Source organism: Numida meleagris, chromosome 2 (assembly GCF_002078875.1).
Source record: "Numida meleagris isolate 19003 breed g44 Domestic line chromosome 2, NumMel1.0, whole genome shotgun sequence".
Classification (NCBI taxonomy): domain Eukaryota; kingdom Metazoa; phylum Chordata; class Aves; order Galliformes; family Numididae; genus Numida; species Numida meleagris.
The window spans coordinates 92,106,996-92,134,963 of NC_034410.1; the positions used below are offsets into that span (position 1 = coordinate 92,106,996).

The following is a 27,968-nucleotide window of genomic DNA, read 5'->3' on the forward strand; positions in this document are numbered from 1 at the left end:
TTTTGTTTTAGAGCTTCATTCAGGTATAGAACACTCCACAAATCTTCTTGTGAATGAAATTTTTATTTACACACTGTATCCAGAAGCAGATACATAAATCCTTATACAATTATTTCTCCAAAATGTGCAAGAAATTACTATAATTTTGTTTACAAACCAAAACACATTAAAATCAATGGACTTTGGATAATTCACTCTGAGGCGTGCTTAGTACAAATAGTGCACACCAGGTCTGAAACAGAGAAAAGTGTAAACTACAGCAATCTGGATTGCAAGTATTAACTTCATGGCACTCCATCATCACTATAAAAATTCTTTAACCCAACATATAGTCATAGAAAATCTTTAAGAGTTTTTCATTATCTGTGTGGAATTTAGGAGTTTCCAGACACATCAATGCCATATTATGAACTACCACCTTGTCCATTTTTTATTTATAAAGAATGCTTCTAATTTTTATTCTTTGCAGTCATAAAAAGATTGAAAGAAATGAAATTCATCCATAGCTTAGCTCAGAAATTGAAAATACAGTAACAGAGAAATACTTCCTCAACAGAATCATAGCCCATATATTGCTGGTATGCTGTTTTAAATTTGTAATTCCAGTATTCACATAGATGAAATGCATCACAAGAAAAACTGCACAGATTTCACTTAGCCCAGCACCCAATATTCATAGAAAAAAATTGGCTTTAACAAAATGTTAAGTCAGTTCATTGGTGAACAAAGAGTTTAATTAATAATTGCATTTCTGATCCTCCTGGCAGAAAAACATTTTTATCAAAAGACAGCATTCGCTATGTCAAGAGCAGGATAAGCACTATATCCTTCAAATTGATAAAAGAATACAGATTGCTTTCAGTTGTTTATAGGACTGACCTATAAAAAAAAAACCTGCAAATATTATATGTTCAAATAAAAGGTATTGTTTTACTCTTCTAATTGGTGAAACACAAATGTTACCAATAATTTCAGTCACTTCATATGCTCAAAAAAGGAGTTTTATTTCAAAGTTTCATTTTGAAAAACATTGTTCCACAATTCAGTTGCATAAAAGGCCTATCTTTTGAACCCTTAAACTGTTGTGCTGAATAAATAGTTACTTTTCTGCTCTGTAAAGATAATAGTTAACTTTTTCTTAGTGTAGCTACTTTAAAGGTCCTCAAAATATCTTCAGTTATTTTCCCTTTTGTTTGTCAAGTACACATTGTTTCTCTAAACTTTATGAAGTAGACAACAACACAATTTTTGTGGTCACTCTTAATTATGAGACAATTTAAAACACTCAAAGTTACTGTGTTTATTCTATATTAATATTTATTATAAGAAGTTGTAAATACCTTTAAGGTTTTCGAAGCGTTTTTTCTGGTTTCTTACTCCTGGCTGGCCAATTACCTCAGCATAAAACATACTGAGAAATTCTGAATAACAATACCCATAAAAATAAGTTTGGGGGTTTGGGTTTTTTTTTTTTTTTTTGTCTACTTACTACTGATTTCAAGTATTCCAACCTCAGTAGAAATATCACCACCACTTTTATCAAGAAACAAAGTGCTATGTGGTCACCACATCCTAGGCCTCCACTACTTCAAAGTGTTCCTTTTGTGGAAGCTTTATAGGAGGGGGAAAATGACAACAGTAAGTTGACCTGATTAGACAAAGAATATAGCAAGGGAGGCAATTCAAGAACTGGACAGCTGAACTACAGTTTCAAAAAGCATCAACATGTATGAGCAAACAAACAAATTTGAAAAGGCATGGGCACATGTTCTTACATGTTTTTCAATTCAGCAATAAGACTGGGATATTATAGCTTCAAATATTTTGATTTCAATGTAGTAACTGCTAAATTAACGCATGTGGTGTAGTATAACTTTAATGCATTCAATAGTGGTATAAAATGGCAAAGAAAATATTTACTATACTATAATCTTTCAAAGATTCTGTAGAATGCATAGGCCCTCCAGCTTGCGCAGGGAAAGAATTTTTAAAGTGAAGTAAATGCCAGAGGTTTTTCTCCAAGATGTATGCATCTGAAATCTATAAAAGTGATTTTCTTTTTCCTCCTCACAGACAGAATCAGAACACTGTACCATACAATAGGTTATTGTGCCTTTTTTGAATAAAGTTAGTGATTCTGATTCAAGGGGTTAGGGTTGGGGAGATGTCAGTAGAGGAAAAAAAGAAAACAGAATTCACACTTGCATACATGTATCTCAATGGCAGAAACAAATTATGTATATAGACAGCTCTGATTTTTTTTTTTTTGTAATTTAAAACTTTTATCAGACTAAAGAAGAAACCCTTACTCTTGCTCCCTTAAAAGCAAAGGCAGCATTTATCTACCTTTGTTTTTCTTTTTTTACTTTTTTGTTAAACATTATGGTCAAAAAATAAATTAAAAAAATATAAATTTTGTCTATCAATTCAGGCAACCCAAGATGTAGTGCTATTACACCACCTTGCAGCAATAGTGTATTCGTTACTAATGACTCACTTCAGGGGACAAAAGGCTAGATAAAACAAAAAGAAGAAAATGACCTAAACAAGAAAGATGCATCAAAGACAAACAGCCCTTTCTACAATGATGTTTACTGACTAGCAACTCCTACCAGAGAAGGGGAAGATGGCATTCTAAAATCCTAAAATCTAGAGGCAGAGGGAAGCAGAGTAAGCCTCCCTCCCAAGTCAGTTAGCCATGATCCCTTTAACATAAAAGGGATAGAATCATGGGCAAGAAGGGGGAGGGGAAAAAAAAAAAGAAAGGAAACAAAAATGCCATGGATCAGCATTGCATGAATTATTACAGTGTAGAACCTGTATTCCCAACTGAAAGTCTTTATTCCCTATAGAATGTCAGAATAACTGTAAGCTTTTCAAATGCCGGAATCTTTGACAGATACAATAAACATTTACTTAACTGGTTCAATATTTCATATGTCAAAGCATATTTCATGTCAGTTAACTGAAACATTTTCTGTGGTCAATATATATTCAAACCTCTCCGCCCCATAATATCAGGGCCTACATGAATAGAGCTTTAGAGATTCATTTTAAGCATCTTCCATCCAAAATATTTTAGTCCTATTTTTTCTCCACAAAGAATATTAAACAAAATGGAATAAATGATCCAAAGAACATTAGTGTATTACTGCATTTCAGAAGTGAAAAAATACAGAAAAATGGAAAATGCTGGAACTTCTAGTATTTTGAATAAAAATTGCAGAAATTATCCTATTAGAAGTTTTACCCAATCTCTGAAATGGCTTATCAACTTGTATTTCAGTAAAAGCATTTCCTAGAGTCTTCCTATAATTTCAGGGCATTTTTTTGCCCAAAGGGAGGTAAGATGGTGAACAACAGAAAGAGGGGACCTGGTAGGAGTTCGCTTATTTAACTGATGGCATTTAAAGATATTTGATGTTATCCCAATACTGCAACTTCCTCAAAGGTATAATGAATTGACTCTTGCAGACTTCTTATTTTAAAGGCCATTTTTAGAAGAACAAAATACTGAGACAATAAGAAAGCTGAACCAACTTTCTCAAACACAAAGTAGTGTACAGACAATACAAGGCTTAAGAGAAAGGTGTTTTGTTCTTTATTGGGTTTGGTTTTTTTGTTTTTTGTTTTTAAGATATCTGCTGCATAAGCATGTCTTTATCACACAGCTCTGCTAAGTTCCACATTATGGCATATCTCTATAGAAATTTATAATTAGGAAACTAGGAAATCATTTTTAACATAGATGTAAATTCTTTAATTTAGAATACCAATATGTTTTTAACCATGATCATCTTTTTCAGGCTATTTTAACGGAATAAAAATCCATTGAACAAGTTTCATTTGACTTTTAACTTATGGTTGAATACACATGAAATGTGCTTTCAATGCATAAAAATCACAGTGGATAGCAGCAAAGGACTTGGGGGAAAATAAGGAGAATTTGATCATTCACATTGTGATTAATCTGCACATTGATGAAAGATAGCTATTTCACACTTCTAAAAATAAACTTGAGATCATTCTTTACAAAAAAAAAAGAGCCCCCAAAAATACACAAAACCCCCCAAAACAAACATAAATCCAAATGCATTACCTTTCTTTTACACACAGAAATGAAATATTGTTATGGCAGCAAAAGGTTTTGATAATAATGAAAGTCTGTAAACTGTAATTCAATCTCTTTTTGTTGTTGTTGTTCCCAAAGTGCAAGATGCAAGATTCCCATAAGCTTTCAGTAGTGCTTTTCCTGTAAATAATCCTTCATTTTGTTTGGCAAAGGCAGTTTCTGAATCAGGTCTATTCTGGTGTACTGACGTATTACAAAACGACACAGGTATTGCAAAGAACGCACCTGCATAAACCGAGATACTGGATTCGTTAGTCTCACTGGGTAAGTTGCAGATCCAGGCAATCGGGATCTTGAATAGCAGAAAGCTCCATTTTCAGAGTCCCTGATCGAATGTTCAATTAGATCAACTATAGACGTATGCCCCTCCACATCTGGTTGTTCGTAAAAGCTAAACCTACCGTTTGAATGTTCAATTCTAGTGTGAAGTGTTTTTCCATGGGAACGAAAACTCAAACTTAAAAGATAACGATCATCAGAACTATCTCGAACAAGAAACGAGCCATCAGGCACATTAGCTAATTTTCCCTCTGCCTCCCAACGTGTAATGGGGCCCCAGTACCATCCTTGTTTTGCAAGTTTTTTCAGTTCTTCTGTGAGACTTGTCACAACCATAGGACCACTGTTCTGTACAGAATCATAAACTCTTCCAACTCCAGGGGCAGTGTTAGGATCAAAATTCAAATGGCAGCGCATACTTTCAGCCACATGGGCATCTGTGCCATTCAATCCATTAAAGTTCCTTTGGATTTGATTATTCTGCATTGGAGGTAGCAAAGGTGAAAGTGGAGGGACATCACTGTGATTAACTCTTGGACTTTGCAACACAACTCCTGTGGTACCAATCAACAAACCATTCACCGCCTGGTCCACAAAGATATCTGGTGCAACTACTACATCCTGATCCACTTGACTCTCCTCTTCATGGAAAGCATTTCCCCCCACTTGCGAAGAAACAGTTGAAACTTCCATGGGTGAGGAACTATCCAGACAGTAACTACGTGATCCTTCCAAAGGATACATTCCCTCATCTAAAGGCACAGTATACTGAATGTAGTCCTGAGGCATTAATCCAATAACTACAGGCACATGTTCATCAATATGAAGATGCAAGTCCCCATTCTGAGATTCCGTATTTTTTAATGCATTGTTTTGTTCCTGGAACACGTTATCTGACTGCAAGTCATGGAAGTCCTTTCGAACGCCATTCAGTGCTGGGCTTGGATTAGAGGAATGGACCAAGGCCTTGACTTTCACTTCCATTTTTATGCAAGTCTCTTCTGAATTTGTAGGTCGAAGGGGCCATGGAGTTGGACTGTAATGATGATTACGGAGGGAAGTGGATCTCAGAGGTCTTTGAGCTCGCACATCTTTGAAAGTTATTGGAGCAGATGATGAAGAAAAGGTGTCATCATCTGCAGAACTTACAGATGGTGTGCTGCCTTTGCCTTTTTGCTTTTGTTTTGCTGAAAGCCTCCTTTTTAACGTACCCATTAAGCTTTCACTTTTTGATCTATTTTTGCCTCCTTTTTCATCTTCGCTATTGACTTCACAGCTAGCCAAATCCTTACCATAGCAGCTGCCAAAAAGGGAGTCATCTTTTCCAAATTCACTTAACGATGGCTGTTGAACCACTACAAAGTCACTTTCATCTTTACTTTTATTTAAGTTAAAGGACTTGCGAATTGTTTTGAGACTAATTTTCTTCATTATGACAAGTTACCAAGTCTGGCTGATCAGCAGTGCTTGTGGTGATATAGCCCTAACACATGCAGAGCAGCTTCTGCTTCATTTATGTGTTTTATCCAGCCTCATTTAACTTCAAGAGCCATCTCCTGGAAGCAAATAAAAAAAAAATCAACTTCACAAATGAAATATTTTAAAAGTTATCCATAAGGGTGTTTTTTTTTTTTTCCCTCCAAACAAAACAGAAATTGCAGTACTTAAGTAAAGGGCATCAAAAAGTATAGAGAGAGAACTGACTTGGAAATCAATGAGGGTCAAAAAGTGAATCTGCTACTGGTGCCTTGATTTCCACAACTTCATTCTGCTTTTATCATGCTATTTTTAAATACACACATATCACATGCACATATATTTAATGCATGTATGTAAAATTTTAAAGCAAAGAAACATCCCTTTCTTTCAGAAGGCATACAAAAAAAAAAACCTCACAAAAATAACTGCTGAACGTAAAATGATGTAAGATACACCACCCAACAAGAGTCCTATGTACAGGTTAATGCGTGATTAGTCACAGTCCTACTTTTTTTTTTTTTTTTTTTTTTTTACATAGGATAGTAGAGCAAATATCAGGTAATTACATAATTACAGGAAAATTAATTCAAATCAATGAAAACAGAGAGAATTTAACTGCAAAATAGCATCTACCAAGAGAAAATAATGGAAGTCCCTTCCCAAACCTCTATGAAAGAAAAATTATTTCCAAACTTTTAGACACAAAGGAGTTCAATTCATAGGCTTTCATTGCCTAGTACTACTACTGCTGCTTAGTACTTCTGCCAATATTAAGTGGACACATCAAGTCCCAGGCAACTGTTCCACCTGGCATTTTCTATAGTCATGTGAATGCATACAAACACATGCCCATAAACTTGATTTTTCAGCTTGTTTTTCTTCAGCGTTGGCTAAATCAGTCAAAGCAAGCATCTGTGAAGAGAGGGGAGAACAACAACAAGGGAAACAGAAGACATTGGGAAGTTGTTTCTGACTTGGAAGTAGAGAGTATCTTTAGTAGTAATCATTATTCCACAAGCATACAATTACACAGCATGTTAGCAGAACAAACTGCAGCAGCAAACTTGGCCCTGGGCTAAGTATGGGAAACTGAAGGAGACCAAGAATCTTAAAATATACAGGGAGACAGAGAGAGAGAGACATCTCCTCAGTTTGAAGACAGAGACCAACTTTTGTGGACTTCAAAAACACAATGCTAGAGGATCATGTCAAAAACTAACTAAAAGACAGAGAAAGGAATCTAAGGATTCTGATCTTTTTCTCGTAAACAGCAGAAATGCTCAAGCTTGATTTACATGGATTTGTATCCTAGCCTTCAATTCTTTACCATCTGCATCACACTACTTCAAAGACATGTTCTGTCTTTATAAATAGAAATCTAATATCTAAAACAACCTCAACAGATAAATCTCTATGGTAGCATATATACAGAAATGAAAATGTTATACTTTGAGAATGACTACTGAGTATGCTTGAACAAAACATGTTCTACACTTATCAGTCCAGCTTAACAGCCAATATTTCTAATCAAGCAAAATGCATGACTGCCCAAACTCTTGAAACTCTCTTCCTGTACTTGTGATATTTCATAGAAAGAAATAATAAGGACTTGTAATTTAAATATAAATCACACATACAGTATGTATATATTCAGAAGTCCAGCCCATTAATCCCAGAAAAGGTGATAAAAATCCAGTGAATGACAGTCCTGGCAGAAGCTCTCTGAAACAAACCGAGCACACCAACAACACAGAGAGTCTCTAAACAAGTCTTATCTAAATTGAAATCATGGTACAATATGACATCTTAAATGTCTTTTTATCCAAGACAGAAAAAGCAAAATTATCGTAAAGTCAAATATCCCAGTTGATCCAGATACTCTTCTTCATACATACTTAAAAAAACACACTAGTAATTCTGCAGTACATATTAATACATTTTAACAGTTCTCAATATGAGATAGGCTCACATACTAGCAAGTATAAAACTTTTAACTGTCTGCATCTACAGAAGTTGAAACAGAAGAGCTCAGCATGCGTTCCTTCCTGGAATACATAAAAATGAGCTGCTGAATTTCATCACGTCTCAACATTGCAACAGCTTCACTAGTATTTTCTAAGAATTACAGCATCACTGAAGTCTTCCACAGATGTGCTCTTCCAGTGCCATCTGCTGTACTGTGCATTTAAGTAGTCTAACTGGGAACACCTCTGGAAAATTTTCTGGCAGGTATTTCCAACTATAAACACACTCTGAAGCACGTTAATGCACTCCAAAGCTTGGTTACTATAAGCAGAAACACTTGGAACACTGTGACTGAAAGCAGGAGAAGATTAATCAGACCCAGAAAGAGAATGAAATGTTAACACAGATTAAAGAGTCAGAATGAAATTCTGGCTTATCAACTTTCAACCGGAGCTCATTTCAGAATCCTTAAAATTATGCAGATTGATAAAACACAGCCATCCTGACAAAAAGTATCAGGACTACTAGAATACTATCCATTAAATACCATGGTCCTCTTTGTGCTATTAAAAATAATCAAATCTAAATTTGTATGCCTCATACTGAAGTGAAAAAAAATACATATTAGTCAAAACATGAACTATTAATGAGCAGACTTAAAGCTAAAGCTTTACAGTCTGCTTATTTGAAGAGCCAGTCACATGCTCATGTACTGTTATTACATTAGCACTAAATTTATGAAAAATTAGGAAAGCTAAAAGTAACAGTTTGTGAAATCTAGTTAGATGCTGCAAAATGGTTGCAATGACTTACAGTCAAATACTTATGTCACTGCACCGTATGCAAAAGTAGAGCAACAAAATGATTATTTATATTTATATGGCCTTTAATCATTTCTTATCTATTTCACACTTCCAGGTTAAGTATACTAATTTCCTGAGACAAATAGCATAAAAAATGCTGCCAGAACATACTACTACCAAAATAAAATAGCATTAACTTTTAAGGGCTGGGACAAAATCCATCATCCTACAAATATACAGCACAATGCAACTTATAACTATGCAAAGAATTGTCAAGTTTTTAATAAAAATGCCATCACAAAATATTGTCTAGTACTATTAATCAATGGTGCTTCCAATAGCTCAAACTTTCCTAAAAGAAATATTAACCTGCTCATTTATTTCCTTGAAGTGAAACAGTATAGCATTTAACTTGATTTATTTTTTTTCCCCTGAAGTCTGGAGATCAATTAGAATACGTATAATATTTATACAGCATCACAGTAAGAACTGCATCATTTACAACTTCCAGCTAAGCACTTCTTGCTTCAAAACATTTGGCACAACTGCGCATGGAGCTACACTGAAGAGAATAACATAGACAGGTGAAGAACAATCACAAAAAAAAAAAAAAAGTATCTGGTGATTTATATGCACCAACTTTGTGGAAAGAAAAGCTTTTCCACTATGAGAACTATCAGGCATCAGAACACATTCCCCAGAGTTGTGTAATCTCTGTCCTTGTAGGTTTCCAAGAACCAACTGCATAAACTCCAAAGAAACCTTGTCTGATCTCAGGGCTAGGAGGATGCTGGACTTGAGGTGTCCTGAGATTTCTCACAAACTGAATTATTCTGCAGTTCTACGACTTTAAGAATTTTGTACTGTCTGAATTCTGATTAAATTTAACATTTTAGATGGACTTCAAATAAAAATTCATGATTGAAAACATCTAGGAATTCCAATTTCCAATGCAGTACTAGAGATTCATTAATTCTAGTTTTGCTGTTGTATAGAAGAGCATTCAGTTTACAAAGAAAATGCAAATGCTAGAATAAGCTGCAAAGTTGTACTATAACATGTTTCTTTGGAATCACACCACATGAAGCAAGTAACGTACTCCAAATTTATTACATTTTTAACAATTATTTTTATACACATACACAAATACCTTTAAACAAAACAAAGAAAAAGCTTCTGCATTCCTGGGGTGTGACAAACACCAGATTTGCATTACAGTAAGAGAATGAAACCCAGTCTAATTACCTGCAGAAGTATGAAGCATCATTCTCCTACTATCCCCCAAACACTTTCTAGAATATACCCATCCATTATTTGGCAGAGCATCTCAACAGCATCTTAAGGAAACACAGATTACAAGAGAAGTAGTATGTGAATTCCCAAATATCTATATATATTCCAGCATTCCTAAACCTACTGACATTAATTACCAGGAAGTTGCTCTAAATACATGTTCCCATTCTTTTTACTTCAATAATGAAGTCCTTCTATCATTGGAAGTCATATCTTCACATCAGTAACAGAAAATGTTAATTTGAGATATTTTCTTCCATCTACTTGTAGCTTTAGTCATGGAAGTTACTTATATTCATTAAAATAAAAGAGAGACTAAATACTTATTTCAAACACCATCATTTTCTTATAGAACATTTTATTAAATACACTGTGGCAGCTTTCTGACTAGACTTGCTACTAGCAAATGGTGACAGTAAGGTTTATCACTTTCCTGAGCTTCAAGTAAATTCCAGCATTATATAACTCTTTAAAAAGAAGAGTCTTTAAATGAATTAATCTAAATTCCACTGTATACTTATGTTGAATGTTCAGACTACCTTGAAGACAACAAAACAAATAGACAGTTTTAGTAGCGACTTGCTTGGTAATGGATGAACACTTTTAAAATAAGCGTAAATTTTATGAAAGTCGATCTCATCCTCTCTTGAATACCTGCTTTTTGCTGAGTACGAATAAACTCATATACACACCTTGATACATAACTAGAACAAGGTAAAGAACAAATAAAAGCTCATCTGAAGTACTTTCTACTCTTATAACAATTCAAAAATACTTAACACCTCCTATTTTTAAGTTAACATGTCAAATACTTGAACAGAGAGTAGATATTATACATCACCAGTTTAAACATCCACATCCTAAGATTTCAACAGCTGAGGAAATTTCTGTCTGCTTCTCTAAAGGCCAACATATCTGAACAAGTATTACACAGAGAAACCCTAACCTCTAGCAAAGAATAAGCAAGGTATGCCTCTGATAATATGCAGAAAGTTGGGATAAAGTAATAATGAAAAATGGACAGAAAGACTTTTCTTCACCACTATCCATCCATAGAATTAACTTTATGCAAAACCAGTAACAGAACCATTTACCCTGACTGCTAGTCTCTGTTAGAAAAGGATGTTTCTTGATCTGGAGATCTGGACTTCTTTATTAATCCATGCCTGCCTGCAGTAAGTCCTGTTCTTCTTTCCCATATTTGGTTGCAGGACAGAATATTTCTATCTGATTGGTAGTTTTCCTCTGAGGATTTACTGAGGAGCGTTAAATGGCATATTTGTATTACAGTTCATCTGTGTATATACAGTCCTGTAACTACAATAATTGCATAACTACAATAGCCAAGGCCAGTTACTAACATTAGACATTGTTGCCCAAAGCTCCATCACCCTCACACAAGGACAGACTGGGCTTCAGTCTGCTCCTGAGCCACCACAGGCACATTCATCTGGTATGCTAAACTGAAATCACAGCTAGCTAACATGAGGACAGAGGCCTGAAACTGTCAGCTCAAGATCAGCTGGCTATCATTAGATCATCACTGCCGTGAGAGAAGCGAGCTCTGGGAAGTCAAGCGGGTGACAGCTACAACAGCAGCAGTCTCAGTCATTCCTGCTAAACCTCTCACCAGCAAGTGGGAATCAACACCAAAACATGGAACAAAGCACACCGTACTTTTTTTATACACTTGCTAAGAGTGGCACAAGTACCATCTTCCATTATTTCTTTTAAGTAGACATTTGATAACATAGTATACTGCTGAAAAATTTTCAAGCATGCTGAGCAAACACGGGGAAAAATAAAGCCCCAAGCTGGTTTTCAGACCCTGATGAACAGTGAGGGGAAAACGAGCAAACAAAAATAACAGAGCAAATAACTTCATGCAAAATCAATAGAAAAAGTGAAACATTTCTGCTGAATCAAATGGGAGAAGTTACTAAAGAAACCTGTTCTGCAGAGCAGTTGTGCTTTCTCTGTTGGAAATCATATCCATCAAGTGCACATAAATCTTTCCTTTTCTTTTTCATGCAGAAGCAGACTAAGAATAAGAATAATGCTCAGTCAGGCACAATTTTCATTTCTTGTTATTTTACCAGCCTGCACCAAGCTGTCTGTCAGCAAAAATTTAGTTTCATAAGCAAAGGTTAGATTTACCGCATGATGATATACAAGAATTTCAAGTAGGACTCCATCCCACTTCTTCCTGAGAGAAGGTACATATACCAAAACTCTTCTCCTCTGTTGTAAGGTATGCTGGTACCCTCAGCTTGTTAACAGGGAAGACTTTATGCTTATCTAATACATTTACACAATCTTCCTAAACATTAAAACAGCTATGTGAGGAGTCAGAGAAAAGCTGCAAGACTACAATGCTCTACAAACCAGCTTCTCATGCTAAAGGGACCAACAACGTGTTTTGTAAAAAGGAATAAGTTTTCAAACAATTTTGCTAAAAGACAAAAGTTACCTGTAAAAGTCAAGTTACCTGTAGTAGCCACTGTACAATTTACAGTAATTAAATGCTTTGGGCAAGGAACTGATTCTGTGCCTACTTATTTGAGAGCAAAAATAGTGTTTGAAACAAAAATAGCAAAAACTAAAGAAGAAGGGGAAGGGCAGTCAGTAAAAAATGCACTTCTATGATTATTTTTATAGAGAACAATACACAAATACTTGAATCCTAGAACATGTGTTGAAAAGAACATAAGCTATCTCATCACATGAATGCAGGCACCAGAAACTAATTCTTAACGCAGCTTCTTTTTGAACCCTGATACATTCCAAAAGTAATTTTAGAAACACTGTCTGACCATTTAAAGCATGTACCAGAGAGAAAGAAAAAATCAACCAGAATATTCCCTCAAAATGATTTTGTGGTCAGCATTAATCTGACAGTTCTTTCAGTATTAATGACTAATAACATGGTTGTGAGAAAGTCTTTGAGTCCTTTTCAAAGAAGGTATGAAAACACTGAGATATGCAACAGCTGAATATTATCATTTCATGTTGGCTTGTACTGATGGTGATTTTCCATTAAAAGTTTATCATACTGGGCTACTTCAGGATGGTGTTTCTCTTCCTGTAGAAATACTGTCGCCATAGGGAACTTATAAAATATGAACAAAACCTGCTGAAAAGGGCCAATGCCCACAGATATTTTGATGAGAACATAAAACTGGTACTATGAATTATCTTTCATACATTATCAAAACAAACTTTCAGTTTCTCAAACCAAACCTGCGTCACCGATCAACTTCATCAACCACTAGACACATACTGAAAGGGCAAAACAGAAACACACCTCTCAGTTAATGCATGTACATGAGTGTTTCCATCCTCAAAAATACTCAAAAGGAAAGAAACATGCGGGGCTGGAGAAAAATCCAGGACAAGTAACAGAAATACCACCATCACAGTAGTTCACTGTACTACTTGCCGGTATAAATATTTTTTATGTTGTTGTTCTCTCTTAATTAAGAGCTGCTAATTTGTAATAACAATAACATTTGCCTGTTCAGTTCAGCTGTTACGAAAATGAGTTGTAGTTTGGAATCTGGAGCAAGTAGCATTTGCACACTATAGCACCAACCAAGAAGAATGACTAGCAAAGATAACTATGCTCTTCTTAAGCACAACATAGGATACTCTCTTTCTGATGAGCAGAGATGAAAAACCTAAGAAACTAGTGAGGAGAACTCTACAGTCACGTTCATCAAAAAAATTAAAGTTAAAACCAAATTTTATTTTAAACACGCTGTCTAGCTGACCAGTGGCTTTGTAGCACATATTTGTAAAACTAATATCTCAAGCTCCAAGTTGTAAATTGCTCACTTCCCCACTTTATTTTATATTTATCTGACATTAAAGAAGGAATATATGTAGGCATAGTCACTTTTACTGCTACAAATAACATTCATGTAGCATCAACAATGTACAAAACCAGAAAAACATCCTGCACAAATACTTTCAAGGTAGTAAAGTTACTTTCTAAATATCAAGGAGAAAAATTCCCTTTGTTCAAGTATCCCACGTTACTATTAATTAAAATAAGTTGAGTAAGAACATATTTTTCTTCAAGCAATAACCCAAATTCAGATATCTAATAAACTCCACTAATAGCAAAAGAAGCTTTGTTAAAGCTCTAAGTCTCATCTTTAAAAAAAATATATATATTATTATTCCATGGAGATTTAACACATGTACAAGGTGAAACAAAAGAAGCTAAAACAAGCTTTTAAAATAAACAGATGGAGACTAATTGGAAAATGTACTAAAAATATAAAAAGACTGATATCCTGCTTTGCCATCCTATCTACAATTGGAGGATCTTTGACTTAAGATTCCCACTCCTATTTTCTGCTCGTCTAGAAGACGTGCACACAAACAGCAATACAGCAGTCTTACACCATTTTTGTTCCTACTACTCTGTCTTGGATCTTGCATCGCATTACGGCTGCACCTGTGGCTTCAAATTAACCTCAGAGAGATCAGCTTCTGACTGGGGCTGAAACACTCTTTAAATTCACATGACCAAGCAGGCAGCTCTCCGAGATCTTTGCAGCTATCACCCTCACCACCTCTACCATGCCACTTTCAATAGCAATAAAAGCTTTCTTTCATTAGAAGGTACCACTCTATCCTCTCAATTTAAGTTAAGATGCGACAATCCTTTATAATGCAGTAAACTCTCTACATAAATAGAAAGATTAAGTGGACCCATTTATGGTCTGAGGGGAAAGAGAACACAGGGCCATGATTAAAGAGAAGAGTGAAAAGATCTTTCATACATAATGCACAGTGTTGTACAGCATTCATACATTTGTCTTAAACCCCAAAGCACACAGAGGAGGAATAAGCAATTAATAAGAGAGGAAGGGACTGACCTCTGCTTTTTGACTTTCTTTACTTAATTATCAGAGGAGTAAATACAATTTATTTGCTGCAAGACACCACAAAGACCTTACCCTCCTCCTCCAGACCACATTAAAAAAAAGTTTAATATCAATACAGCATAACACTTGCCTCATGTAAAAGCATTAATTTTCCACACAACTCAAAGACTTAATAAATTTCAGACTTGAACAGCCTCCTACATCTGTCCCCTTAATTTTTAAGCATATTAAATCTGTTGTTTCCCTTAATTTCTCATAGTGGAAAATTCTGAAACAACACAGAATTTAGTTTCTATATATGGAAACAGCTCTAAATTCCTCAGCTGTATGAAGTGAAAGAAATCTCATTTCTGTCTGAAATGCATATTTTTTTTTCATTCATTGATTAAACTTTTTTTCCAAAATAATAACCATTTTATTACACATGCACATCATTAACAGAAACACAACACACATAATAAAGTATATGATACCATTCAGTATAAGACTGATTTACATTAAGTGAAACATGAAGTACCTGGGATGAAAACGCATCAGCTGGATTTAAATAAAAATTACTTCTAGAAGACAAGCCAGGATTTCCTAATCATTGAAAAAATAACAACTAGATAAAACACTGTTATATAGTAACTCATACTAAGTACAGGTATACTCAAGAAACTGAGTTCCCAGGCCAGTTCTGATGAGGTTAGAGTCATATTTAGCCAATACAGTTGGGTTTTGCCTTACTTTCTGTAGAAACAAAGCTTGAGCAAGCAAGGCTCTTACTGTTCGTGTGCACTGCATTCTCTTCAGGACTGCCAAAAAGTTTTAATCAATTCAGCACTCAAAGGGTGTCTCAACTGAAGGAGCAGGCAGTGCAAAAAATTCATATATTCTTAGAAAAATAAAATCCAACGCATGGACATCACTAAATACAGGAAAAACTTCCTCTAGAGTTCAAAAGTTTGTCCAGAACAAGAGAGGAAGCTGGGATTAAGCAGTTCCAGTCCTCACAGAGCCATATGTTTCACAAAACCGTTTCACTGTAACACAAAAAAATATTTTTACCTCAAAACATCAAGATATCACATATGTTCATTAGAAGCAAGTCATTTGTTATTGTGATGTCATTTTTACTTCTGAGTAACAGTCAAAACAAGAAAGACATGAAATACTTTTTATATCGCTATAATGAGAAATCACAAGCAAGAACATTAAAAAGTGGAAACATTTTCTATATAACATTATTAATTCTAAATTTGAGGTTTTATTTCTGAAATCAGCTGGTTCCACTAGCTTTTTTACTTTCCCCTAAATTTTAAAATAACCACTAAAACTATCAAAGACAACTTCTGACACAACTTCTAATGGCAAGTAAAATCCTTTGTTTTTCCTCTTAAGCAACAGTATAATGTGACACATGGTTTTATATCCTTTATCTGAGCTATTTACATAGGAGACATATTAAAGAATTTCATCAGGGTTCAAAGTTCAAGAACTCAGAAGTTGAGAAAAGCCAGAAGTTGCCTTTCCAACTCTTTTCTGTCTTGGCTCATACAGAAAACAAATATGTTTATATTAATTCTGCTCTTCATCAAGCTTTGAAGTGTATGATCCTACAATTTACTTACAGCATACTAATTAAACTCCAAATTCCAGAGCTCACAAACAGAATTATTGGCTTAATTGTGGATTTTTTTTTGCTGTCTCTATATCAAACTCTTAAATGTTAATGCATAGGCATTCAATGCTCCATTCAACACTTAATGAGCCAGAACACAGAAAGCTCAATTTCCACTGTTTTAGATGGATTCATAAGCTGAATAATAATGTATATGCATCAATAGGCCAAATTAAGGTGACTTAATTCTGAAACCTGAATTCTGAATTTTCATGATGTGGAGTGATTTGGGGCAGGGTGGGTTTGACTTATAGGGGATTTTGAACAACTACCCACATAAAACTGAAACCTCCCTCATATCTCCATGAAAGTATGTAATGTCAACAGAACAAAATGAGCATGACTCAAGTACTTGAGTGCAGCAGCAAATTGTCACCCACTAAAGGAGATCAATTAGTTAAAGCCTGTGGTGCCTTTCAGGAATTTGCTGACAATACAGAAATAAGCAAGCACAGAACTTCGGGTTTCATCATTCCGACATACCCAACCTTTCAGGATACCTTCTATGATTGTCCTCTATTTAGTAATGATTCAAATTTCTGGCATTCTGTTGAATTTTGAAGTTTTTTCAGTTTATCAAGGCAATAAGCAAACGAACCACTCATCTTACACTACAAAGTATAAGGTAAACATACAATAAACAGAACATTCATCAGTAGTATAATATATCTCAAGGAATTACAAAGACACAAAAAGAAACAAAGAATAAGATACCAAAGATACAGGGAAGGGAAAAAAAAAAACACCAAAGCCCCCCAAAACACCTTCAAGGTTAGTTATAAGCTACTAATGAAAATGCAACCTGCAGAGAAAGTAAAATCATACAGACAAAAAGGCCAACAATGTTCATCTCCAGAGTTTAAGCTTCATATGAAGCAAGTTCTAAGTTTGCTAACTGGTGTCTCCAGCGAGACAGAGTATTCTCACAATTCCTACCACATTCTGCTTGTGACACAACAGATCTGAGGCTGACGGCCTGCTTTCCAAAAATACAATTCAAAGCAAAGTACATTTTGACAAACTGCAAAGGTCAAAACTACAACCAGCCTTATCTAAAATAGATTTAAAGCATCTGATTTTCGTTGAAGTTAAGATATTTTTCAGTGCCTAACCATACGTAACTCCTCCAAAACTCAACAGGAATTGCAAGTACATGGGGCACAGAAGAGTCAGGTTCCTTACAAGCCCACGAAAACTAAGACCTTATATTTAAGATGCTGTTCATCAAAAACCCTTTCCCCTTCACGCTCACAGAGCTGCCTAATCAAGGGAGTACCAGAGTTGCTTTTTTGTTTCTGTTGCTTTAAATTAAAACCTCTTCAGCAGCCCTTCACCTTATTTTTGCATACAAAACCAGTACTCTATCTGAGCAAAACTGTATCCATGCCTACTTCATGGCTAAGCCTTGCTCCTCAGGCATGTTCTGAAAAGGAAACATGAAACTCATCACCTCACAAAATCATGTTGAATAAAATATGGGCACAAACACTTCTTTTTCTGGACATCATGAGAAGCGGATAAGCAATCGCAGTATCCCTACACATCACAACAAGGACTTTGCTCCATGAGAAAAATCAAACTACAAATTCTATCAACCTGGAGAGCAGTCCTAGAAATGATGGAAGGGAAATTCTCACTTACTCTTTTTCAAGATATTCTACTGTGAAGAAACAGTTTAAGATGCCAGATGAACTGAGCCAGAAAGTCAGTCTGTGTACGTGCAAACAAGGGAAGTTTAAGGTAATTTTGTATTTAATTTTGTGTTGTAGATAAATGTTGCTGTGTAGAACCTAAGGCCAATGTTCACATACAATGTGGTCCACAATAAAGAAGAGTATCAACAAGATGCTTTACTCAAACACTTCAGAATCCACTTTAAAGGTAAAAGAGTATATAATACAACAAGTATAAAGAACCCAGTCTTGCACACAGTTATGTTCACCTCTCATTTCTACTCTGGAACACCTATGCTACTTAGCAAGAAGCAACTCAACCGAGAATAACATTGATTTGTTTGAGGCTCTAATAGTACCTAAAGGGAAAACTTAATCCAAGGAGAAAGTTTGCATACAAAAACATTTTTCCAGCAATGTTATAACTTCTTCCCAAGTGAATACGCTTCATTCACTGTCTCTCTTTCCCTCTGTCCCCCTCTCTATCCACACACAATAGTTATCAAACACATTCTTAAACTCATCTTCATCATGCCTTTAGGTATCTAGATTTTAAGGCTGAAGGAACCACTACACCCAGAAAAATAAACATGTTCAGCTCCTACACAATTTCTGGTTTCATACAAATCATAACATTAGCAGTTAGTATTACAAAAGGAAGTTTAAGTAAGAATTTTGGTTTAAAAATAAAGATTTAAGATGAAAGTCCAATTTTTTGCCAAAATAAAGAAATGGTGACTTCTTTCAAGTGACTTCATACCTTGTATTGATGATGAAAGTATAACATTTCCCATTACTACTAAATAAAACCACCTGATTTTTATGGACAAAGACACTTAAACACCAACAAAGTCCTACAAACTGCAGTCATCACAAGCTAGTACAATACAGAAGCAAATTACTTCAAAAAGTCAGAAAAAATCATTTTAATTCAATTTTCTAAAAACTATAGTGCACAGAAAATGATCACTTAGGTTCGGTTCACTTGGCATATTCTGCAAGTGGAAAAAAATCACTTATGAGGAGTGAGCAAGACCAAATTTAATCTGCCTTTCAACAATTAATCTGAAACTAAATCCAAGAATTCCTTTTGTTTGAAAAGATTCCCCCCCTTATTTGTTCTTAAGTGCTTATTATCAAATTTGATAGTTTTATGATATTTAATAAGTACACAACATCTCTATTGCCGACATCTTCACTTCTAACTACCCCAATAATCATATTAAGCTCTGAATACAAACAAATTTGGAGGCATTTGAGGGGAGGGAGAGAATTCTCACTCATTCTTTCAAAACTCAAAGCACGTGAAAGGCTGAGATTATTGTAACGTAGCTAATCACATTCTTCATATTGTGCCTTGATAAACTGATACTTAAGTAACACAACAGCAATATATGAAGCTTCGCTGCAGATTCTGAAAACACTGCCAGAATCTTCAGAATCAGAAAATGTTTCAGAGAAGGCAACTAAAGAAAAACCATGTACCATCATGTTTCTTAGAGTACCACATATACAAACAAGATGGCAGAAGGCCCATAATTCTGTTTTATTTTCCACTGTTAAGATTCCAAATTATTTTTATTCTAATCCTCCTTCCAATATATTCTGTTTCTAGTATCCCCAGCATTTTATGTGGACTCTCCATGCTTGATAAGCTAGCCTGCCAGTTGCTAGACAACACTAAGACAGTTTTAAAGCTTTATATTTAAGAAAGTTGTAAAACTTTATAAAAGAAGTAATCCTTAGGAATGAGACATTTGAAAATGATCCTTCTAAGCTGTCATGATTCTTTTATTAACTGTGTATTCCTTACTTAAAAACAAAATTGGTACCTGTCTTAAAATACATACAGAACATTAGGTTAGGATTGCTTTCAACCCCAAGTCCAACCAATTCTGTACACAGAATGCTGAACAGTATCTGATACCATAACCAAGACTCTCACAGACTCAATTAATGAAACAAAACCAGGGCCTATTTACAGACAAGCCAAGCAGAAAGAAAGCAAACCGAAGAACATGAGAGGATATCCTTCTTGCTGCTTAAAGACTGGGAGATCCTCAGTCAGGTTGAGGCCCAAGAGGAAAGCTTCCTCCTCATAAAGTGCCTCCTGTAAGTGATCAGCTGCTCTCAGAACACACTCTGACAGAGCCTGGATGTGTTGACCAGAAAGTGCATCCTGACCGTTTTTTCAAGTTCTTAGGACCCACTGCAGACAGTAATTCAAGCTCTACGTTTGGGAAAATGAGACTGTAAAACCCAGCTTCTTTAAAATATTTTCCCTCCCATTTTCACTGGCAGAAGGCCCAATAAGAACAAAGAGTAATTATCTTTTTTATGGTTTAGAGCTTAGCCATACAAGGGCAACAGCAGAAATGGCTGTCTTCAAAGTACTGTCAAATATACAAGGTAAACACACCTGTACAAAGTATTATCCCCATATAATATCATAAAATTATTTTATTATTTCGTTTCCCTTAAAAAAAAAAAGTAAAACATTACATAGGTTTTCTAAATTGACAGTCCTTTTCAGTCCAGAGAGTGGGAAAAAAACACATCCATTAGCACTGCACAAATAATGCATTGACTAAAATAGGAACAGAGTTTTTACTGCATGGGCAAAAGTTCTTAGCAATTTTTTTAATGAAGTCCCAATTTGCCAGAGTCTTAGCTTTTTACAAGACTGCACCAGTTCTGACAGAGTTTAGTCTACATGCAAATTCTATGATTTTGGGTCAAAACTAGAGACTCTTAATTATTCATGATTAAGATCAAGTTCTTTTTTGCTTTTTTCATGCCCCCTTCCAAACCTACACTGCAATAATCTGCAGTTAGAAACATCCTGCTATAGGCAGCACATCTGCTGAAGTAGGAATATGTTAGTTAAAATTTTTAGAGAGACACTGTTTTGTCCTGACACAAACTGGACAGCTTTCAGGTTGGTTGTTGTTGCATTGATTTCTTCTGTTTGTCATTAGTGTTTGAGGTTTGCTCTGTTATTGTTGTTTTTAAGAAATTTTCCACACAGTTCTAAATAAGCTGATTTTTTTAATATGGAGTGTCAGCCCAGTAAAGATTAATTTAGGAGCAGACATTTAACTCCGTGGCACTGCTTACAGTACATAATGTTTAGCTTGGGCTTGAAGAATTGGAGTCTTAAACTGAGGAACTTCACATTGGTGTATAAATTCTCATACCCAGGATCAAAGGTAAAGTTTTCACTGTCTATATGAAGTAACATGCTGCATGAAATTTATACAAACGCAAAGCCCTTAAGATGGCTATCTCCAGAGTGAGGTCAAATTTCTGCAGAGCCAGGAGTACAGGAGCTCTGCTGCAAAAGCTAGCTGAGCTTGAAATTTCAAGCACGGAGGAAAAAAAAAAAAAAAAAGGAGATATATATATATATATATATGCACACAGAATCTGCTTTTTCCTCCTGTTCTCTCTGGCATAGATTTAAACTTATATACACTATAAATAAAATAAATGTGTTAACCCAATTAAAAAAATGAAAATAGATACGTACATTTCAATGTTCACACATGGTTTTCTATGATAAACCATTTAAAATCACATAGGTTCCAGGAAGCGCCTGTTTTTGTGATATGCAAGGCTTCTGATTCCCTAATGAAAACTCCCCTTCATTTTGTTCTCTTGAACATCACTGAATTAAATTTCAAATAGCATTATAACAAATACCATTGGTCAGTATAGACTCTTAACCCTTCTGCAAAGGACTGAAGAATATTTACATTTCCATGTATTTTCTCAAGTTACTAGATTTTTGCCCAAAATCATGCCAAAGGCCTATGACTAATCCCTAATTATTTCTCAACATTATTTATTACTAACCAAATACTCTCTTCTTTTCTAAAGCCAAGAAGAGGAGAAAAGTCAAAGTTTCAGAATGCATTGGATCAGAACTGTTTTTTTTTTGTTGTTGTTTTTTGTTGTTTTTTTTTTTAACCTCTGTTTTCCACTGAAACGAGAACAGTGAAAAGGAGAGAAAAAAGCCACTAGACACCCACCTTACACAGATCCAGATGAGATCTTAGATTCAGCCTAGAGACTTTGCCTCTGAATGCACAAACCAACTATTCTGGAATCAGCCTCCTTGGGCTGACCAAAATTCCAGCCTGTAAGCCTTTCCCAGTGCAAGTTTCATCAAAACCAATATGCTTGCACAAACAGCTTCTGTTCAGCAAATCCAGTGAGAATTCTTCAGTCACAGAGTTCTCACCAGTGCCTGAAAGAAGAGTGTCATCCTGAAAAGCTGCCTATCCTGTTTTTGGAATGCAGCTTTTACAAATCTCACACTATAAGGGACAAATTCTGGAATCAAAACCCCTTTACCTGACGCCACTGGTCTGTATTTCTTTATTTCAGTTATTAAACCTCCTAATCTGATACCCAATCACCAGAAGAGTACGTAAGAGATTATAAGAGAATTAAAACCCAATATCAATGTCAGAAACACAGTTAATACCATAGCTTGTAACTGCCCAGTCTTGTAGCGCTTACCAAGGCAATGTCTGGGGATTCTCAGAACCAGAAGGACAAAAAGGAAAGCAAGCTTCACCACTGTCTCAGAGACATCTTGGGATCAAACACGCATGCTTCAAAAACATTTGGAATAGCCTACTAATTTATTCTCGACCTTTTTGAGGAATACAGACTGCTTTAGAGAAGGGGAAAAAAAATCACCTACTCAAGACTCCTACAAACTGCTGTTTTAGCACATTTACCACAGAACGTCAAGATTAATTAAGAATAAAACTACTCGAGAAAAACAAAGATCACATACTGTAAAAGCAAGCCTGACTAGAATCTCATTTTCAACAATTTTGTCATCAAGAGCAACAGTCTATGTACTGTTTTAAGTAATGCAGAATATCCTTGAGGAACAATAACAGAAGTATTACCTCTGTGGTCTCAAATGCTTAAATACAACCATTTATCTGCTAGCTGTGCATAGTACATTAACTTCAGACCATCAAAACCTTACACAAGTCCTCTTTCAGATCGGTATCTCATACCGTGCAAGTTAAATAATACAAATACAGCTGCTGACTATATACTGCTTTGGGAAGCAAAGAAAAATACCACGGTTCTGTACAGTTTACCTAACAATACTCATAGGTTCATTTTCATTGTTTAATTTTTTTTTTTTTAAACTAAAGACCACTTAATGAGCTCTGAAAAAAAAAAAAAAATCTATTTATACCTTCACTGCCAGAGAAAGTGGCTGTCATCCAAAACTGTTTTACAGCAGTTTACAGAATTATTTGGTGTTTATAACAAAAAGCCCACATACCTTACAAATCTAAGATTTTCTAAAGCTGCCAACTTACTGTGCTTGGTAAATTACAAAAGAAAACAACGTTTCATCAGAAGACAAGAAACCTAATCTGCTCTGCGTGCCCTATATATATACAGTAGGAAGCAATGTTTGGAGAGCAGCAGCTGGACAGAACTACCTATACATGGCATCTTTAGGTTGGGGTTTTATGTAAGCAAAAGGATCGTTTTCCATATCCCTTCAACAGAATTTTCATGTCAGAGGCAGAACAAGACAGCTAATGTATTAGTATCCTCGCTAACCAAATGAAGATTTATATTTAACTTGCATAGTTTTCTTGGCAATGTAGCATCCAAGGAACAACTTCTTAGGTAATATGTGGCTCACATCATTGTCATAAATGAAGCCAGCTGATTTCCTGAGAGTTTAAAGTATTACGTGAATGGTTAAGGGCGCAGAAAAGGGCCACTATTATATCTCAGTATTTCCAGAACAACAAAAAGAACAAAATAATTACAGCAAATAACACTTTATTTAAAAACAAAATGACAGTAAAAATAAGTTCTTGAATCTATATTACAGTCTGTAGTGAATAGTAGTCAGATTTGTAAAGCCATATACCTCAAATCTTGCTGAAACTATCTGGAGCTGCAGATGCTTACTCCATACACACTCATACATGACAGAAAAGTCAGAAAACCATGAAAACTGGCAGAAGAAAAAAAATCTGGAGTAACTTAAGCAGATCTAAGAAGTAAGAGCTCAATTTTTAACTTTGATCTGAAAGTTTTAATTCTGACAGTAAGCAGCCTAACTCAGATTGTGTATTACAATGCCTTTTTAATATCAGTGTATGTAGACTCTAGCAAAGTTTGCACAACTTTCTTTATTTAGTATATTAGACAACATTTCACATACAGTCAGCTTCACATTTTCATCCAGGGCAATAATTCAAGGCCAGTTTTTTTGTGGATTTGGTTTTAACTACTAGAAGAGTCTGAAGTAGGTGAGACATCTTTGTTTTATTATTCTTAACACAGAAATTCATAGAAATTCAATTAACATATACATACATGTTCTGATTTGGAATCCAATTATTTTCAGAGAAAATACAATATTTCAGAGAAATAACAATAGCAGAAGAGATCTACTGCGCATCACCTATCTTCAGAGTCTGTCATATTAGAAGCATATTTACTTGAGTGGAATGAAGTTGCTTTTTAAACGTGGAGAATGAATATTCCATTACAAGCAAAATCGTCTTGTTTTCTAAATAATAAAATTCTGTATGTATTTTGTCATCTGATATTATCAATGAACACTTTCAGCATTTTTTTTCCTTTTGAAGGATGCTTCATTTGTCTAATGCTACTGCAAATACAGTGGGACCCACAGGAGCCCCTCACAAGAAAGGCTCATAGAAACTTTGGAGCTTTGCATCAAGTACATTTATTGTCTTCTGAAGAATTGTATGTATTTTCAGAAAATAAGCATATACTAAAATAGAATGAAATGAGATTTTGGCACAAGCATAAGGATGAGGAACATTACCAGATATTGCTATTTCTCTTAAAAAAAAAAAAAAAGAAAAGAAAAGAAACAAAAGTTCAGTATTTCTCTTAACACTTTACTGAAATACACAGTCAATTTGCGTAAGAACTGTACTTTGGTTTTCAGTCCCCACCCTCTCCAATTTCCACTCAATAAACTTTATTATTTGCACTCACAAGTTAGATTGTATTTACTCATATACTATTTGTAGTATATTTTCCTCCTTGCAGCATCAGAAGCCTCTCCATTTTGTTGGTATTGGAGCCATCCTCTCTGTTTTGTTGCTAACACACATTAAAGCCCTATCAACAAGCTGAGACATATCAGCAAAGATTGGTCTCCTTTCCATTTACTTTGCTTTCATTCACCTACCTATGGCATGTTGTACTACCAAAACAGCACTATGTAGGCCCAGGAAGGAAGTAAAGTAACAGCAAGTAAGGCATGTAATGAATTACCATGAACTATGGCCTCAGTTTTGCCAGCAATGATGCAGCAAATATGTAGTCAATTCAAGCCAACACTACTAGAACAAGTCTTTCAGACACCAATTCTCAAGTTACCCTACAGCTATAGAAGTTTTCATTAAAAAAAAAAAAAAAAAAAAAACACATGAAGAAATCAACTTGCTTCTCAAGAAGAACTCTTGATTAAGGGTCCACTCTCATTCCACTACTTCACTGCACTAAGCAGAGTTAGGTTATGCAATCGACCTGCAGAGCAATGGATACCAAGTTATTATTTTGTCCAAACTTCCTTTTCTGAGGAAACCTGAGGCCCAACTCAACCTATCTGACTGAATCACTTCACAATCTAGGAAGAAACAAATTAACAGCATGGTATAAGCCAGTATCTTTTTTAGATTTTACTGTGTCCATTTTTAAGATTATCCTATATTGTGCCTTAGGCTGCAAGAACCCTTAGTCACACATATCCAGCACCATGAAGACGCTCACAAAAGCTTGGGAAACAATACAGTGCTTCTTCCCTACTATTCTATAGTAGGAAGCTTCTGGGGAAGTTAGCAAATGCAGACATCTACATAACACTATGACTACTCATATTGAATCTTAACTGCTGCGGGAAAAAAAACAACATCTATTTAAATCTCAAAAGTCAGGGAATAGGTGCCTGATTCAAGCATACATAACAGGTGAGCCTGCTCTAAGTAAAAGTTCAATTCCAAACTTAGTGTGATTCCGCGTAACAAGAAATATACAATAGAAAGTGAAAACATCATTGAAGATTTTCTTCATTAAAGTAAGCACTTTGAAAAAGCTGAAATCTTCCTTGGTAAGTTACACAGAAAAGCATGAGCTACAGTTACTCTCTTGCTGTGAAAGGCTCCAAAAATACCTAGATATTCACCGGTGGTTTACGTCTTCCAGCCAAGCTAGAGTAATTTATCTCATAACTATGCCAAAGCTTACGTATTTTTTACAATCCAAGAATGGGCTAACTGACATGAAACAGAAATAGTATCCAGCCACGGCAGAAATGCAGAAGGATTATTCCTCAAGTACTTCCATAGAGAGCAGCTCCTTAAGACAGGAAGCCTGCAGCAGGCATTTTTAACTACAGGTGTACTGAGAAGTTGGATGTGGTGTAAGCATTACTGGCAGGCAGGAAAGGGGAGTTGAGATCTCATCATGAAAGGGCAGAAGAATTTAGCAGCTGGAAGAGACACTTTCCCTGTCCAAAGAATTTTCTACTGCCAGCGTCTTCTCCTTAACAGAGTAACCTTCTCTGCAGAAGAAAATACTGTGCTGCAAATTAACACAGTTCTAAAAATACGGGGAGAAAAGACGAAAGAATTAAGGAAAAAGAAAGACACAATCAAAGCATCTCACGTCACAGCAGCATTCTCTGCATCCCTTAAAAGTTCAGGGTTTTGGAATGGTCTTTCTTAGACAACAGAGTTGGCATGGGCCAGAACCAGCTGTTTCTGACCAAAGTGACACCATTAGGGAAAGAGAATGGAAGAGGTAATTTGAAGAACAATGAAAGCTAATAAAGTTTGTTTGTTTACCTGTTGTTCGGTTATTTTTTTCAATTTTTTTTTTTTTAGAAAAGTCTTAAGCTTTTTAAGCTTTCAAGGGCTGCATGTCACAGCTAGCAATGCTTCCCTTACCCCTTACACAGCCCTTGGCATACCCTCAGCTAACAATAACATGACATCTACAGCTTCACCTTCCGCAGAGCTCCTTCACAGCTCAAAGCCCTGACAGCAGTAGTACAAAATGACACCCCTGGCGACCTGCCCAGGAGCAGACCCCTCCAAACCTAAAAGTGAAGGCGGGTGGATGGGGAAAAGGAAGCAGCCTAATTCGGCCACCCCTGGTCACGGCACAGGGGCAGCGGCTCGGGGGAGGTAGGCGAAGGGCGGTGGGGAGGCCAGAGGCGGCCCCTCCTGCCAGGCGGGGGCTGCGCAGCGGCCCCGCGGCCCGACCCGGCCAGGCTGCTCCCCGCCCGCCATGCAGGCCGCGCCGCAGCCCCGCTGCCTCCGCAGGGCCTGGCGCCGCCGCGAGCTCGGGGCGCCGCGCAAACAAAGGGAGAAGAGGCCGGAGCCGGGGCCGCGGCTCTGGAGGAGGGATGCGGACAAGCTGAGAACAGCGCCGTCCCCATCCCCGGCTCTCCATCGGCGGCCACCGAGTGAAGGAAGGAGGGAAAGGAGGGGGGGAGGGCTCCCGTTGCCCCGGGGACGCTCACCCAGCGGAGGCCGCGGTGTCCCGCTCGCGGCGCGGGCCTCTCTCCGGGCACCTCGGCGGCGCGGCCCGGCCTGCGCCGGCATCCGGACTGGGCGGCGAGCAGCCTCTCCGGGCGGTGGAGTGGACTCACCGAGGCGGAGGAGGAGGAGGAGCTGGCGTCGCTGTTGCTCTTGCGGGGCCCGGCCCGGCTTCGGCTCCCTCCCTCGCCGTGCCGCCGCCGCCGCC

At 36.4% G+C, this 27,968-nt stretch overlaps 1 protein-coding gene across 2 annotated transcripts; it reads right to left on the bottom strand.

Annotated features, from left to right (window-relative positions):
• Positions 45-27,968, bottom strand: SOCS6 (suppressor of cytokine signaling 6). 2 transcript variants are annotated; one of them, XM_021387716.1, is made up of 2 exons: positions 27,874-27,968; positions 45-5,967 (listed from the first exon to the last, which is right to left on the bottom strand). In XM_021387716.1, the coding sequence occupies exon 2, from the start codon at positions 5,840-5,842 to the stop codon at positions 4,238-4,240; it is 1,605 nt and encodes a 534-aa protein (XP_021243391.1). In that variant the 5' UTR covers positions 5,843-5,967; positions 27,874-27,968; the 3' UTR covers positions 45-4,237. The 2 variants fall into 2 exon arrangements, with proteins under 2 accessions (XP_021243391.1, XP_021243390.1); XM_021387715.1 differs by having other exon boundaries at positions 27,745-27,940.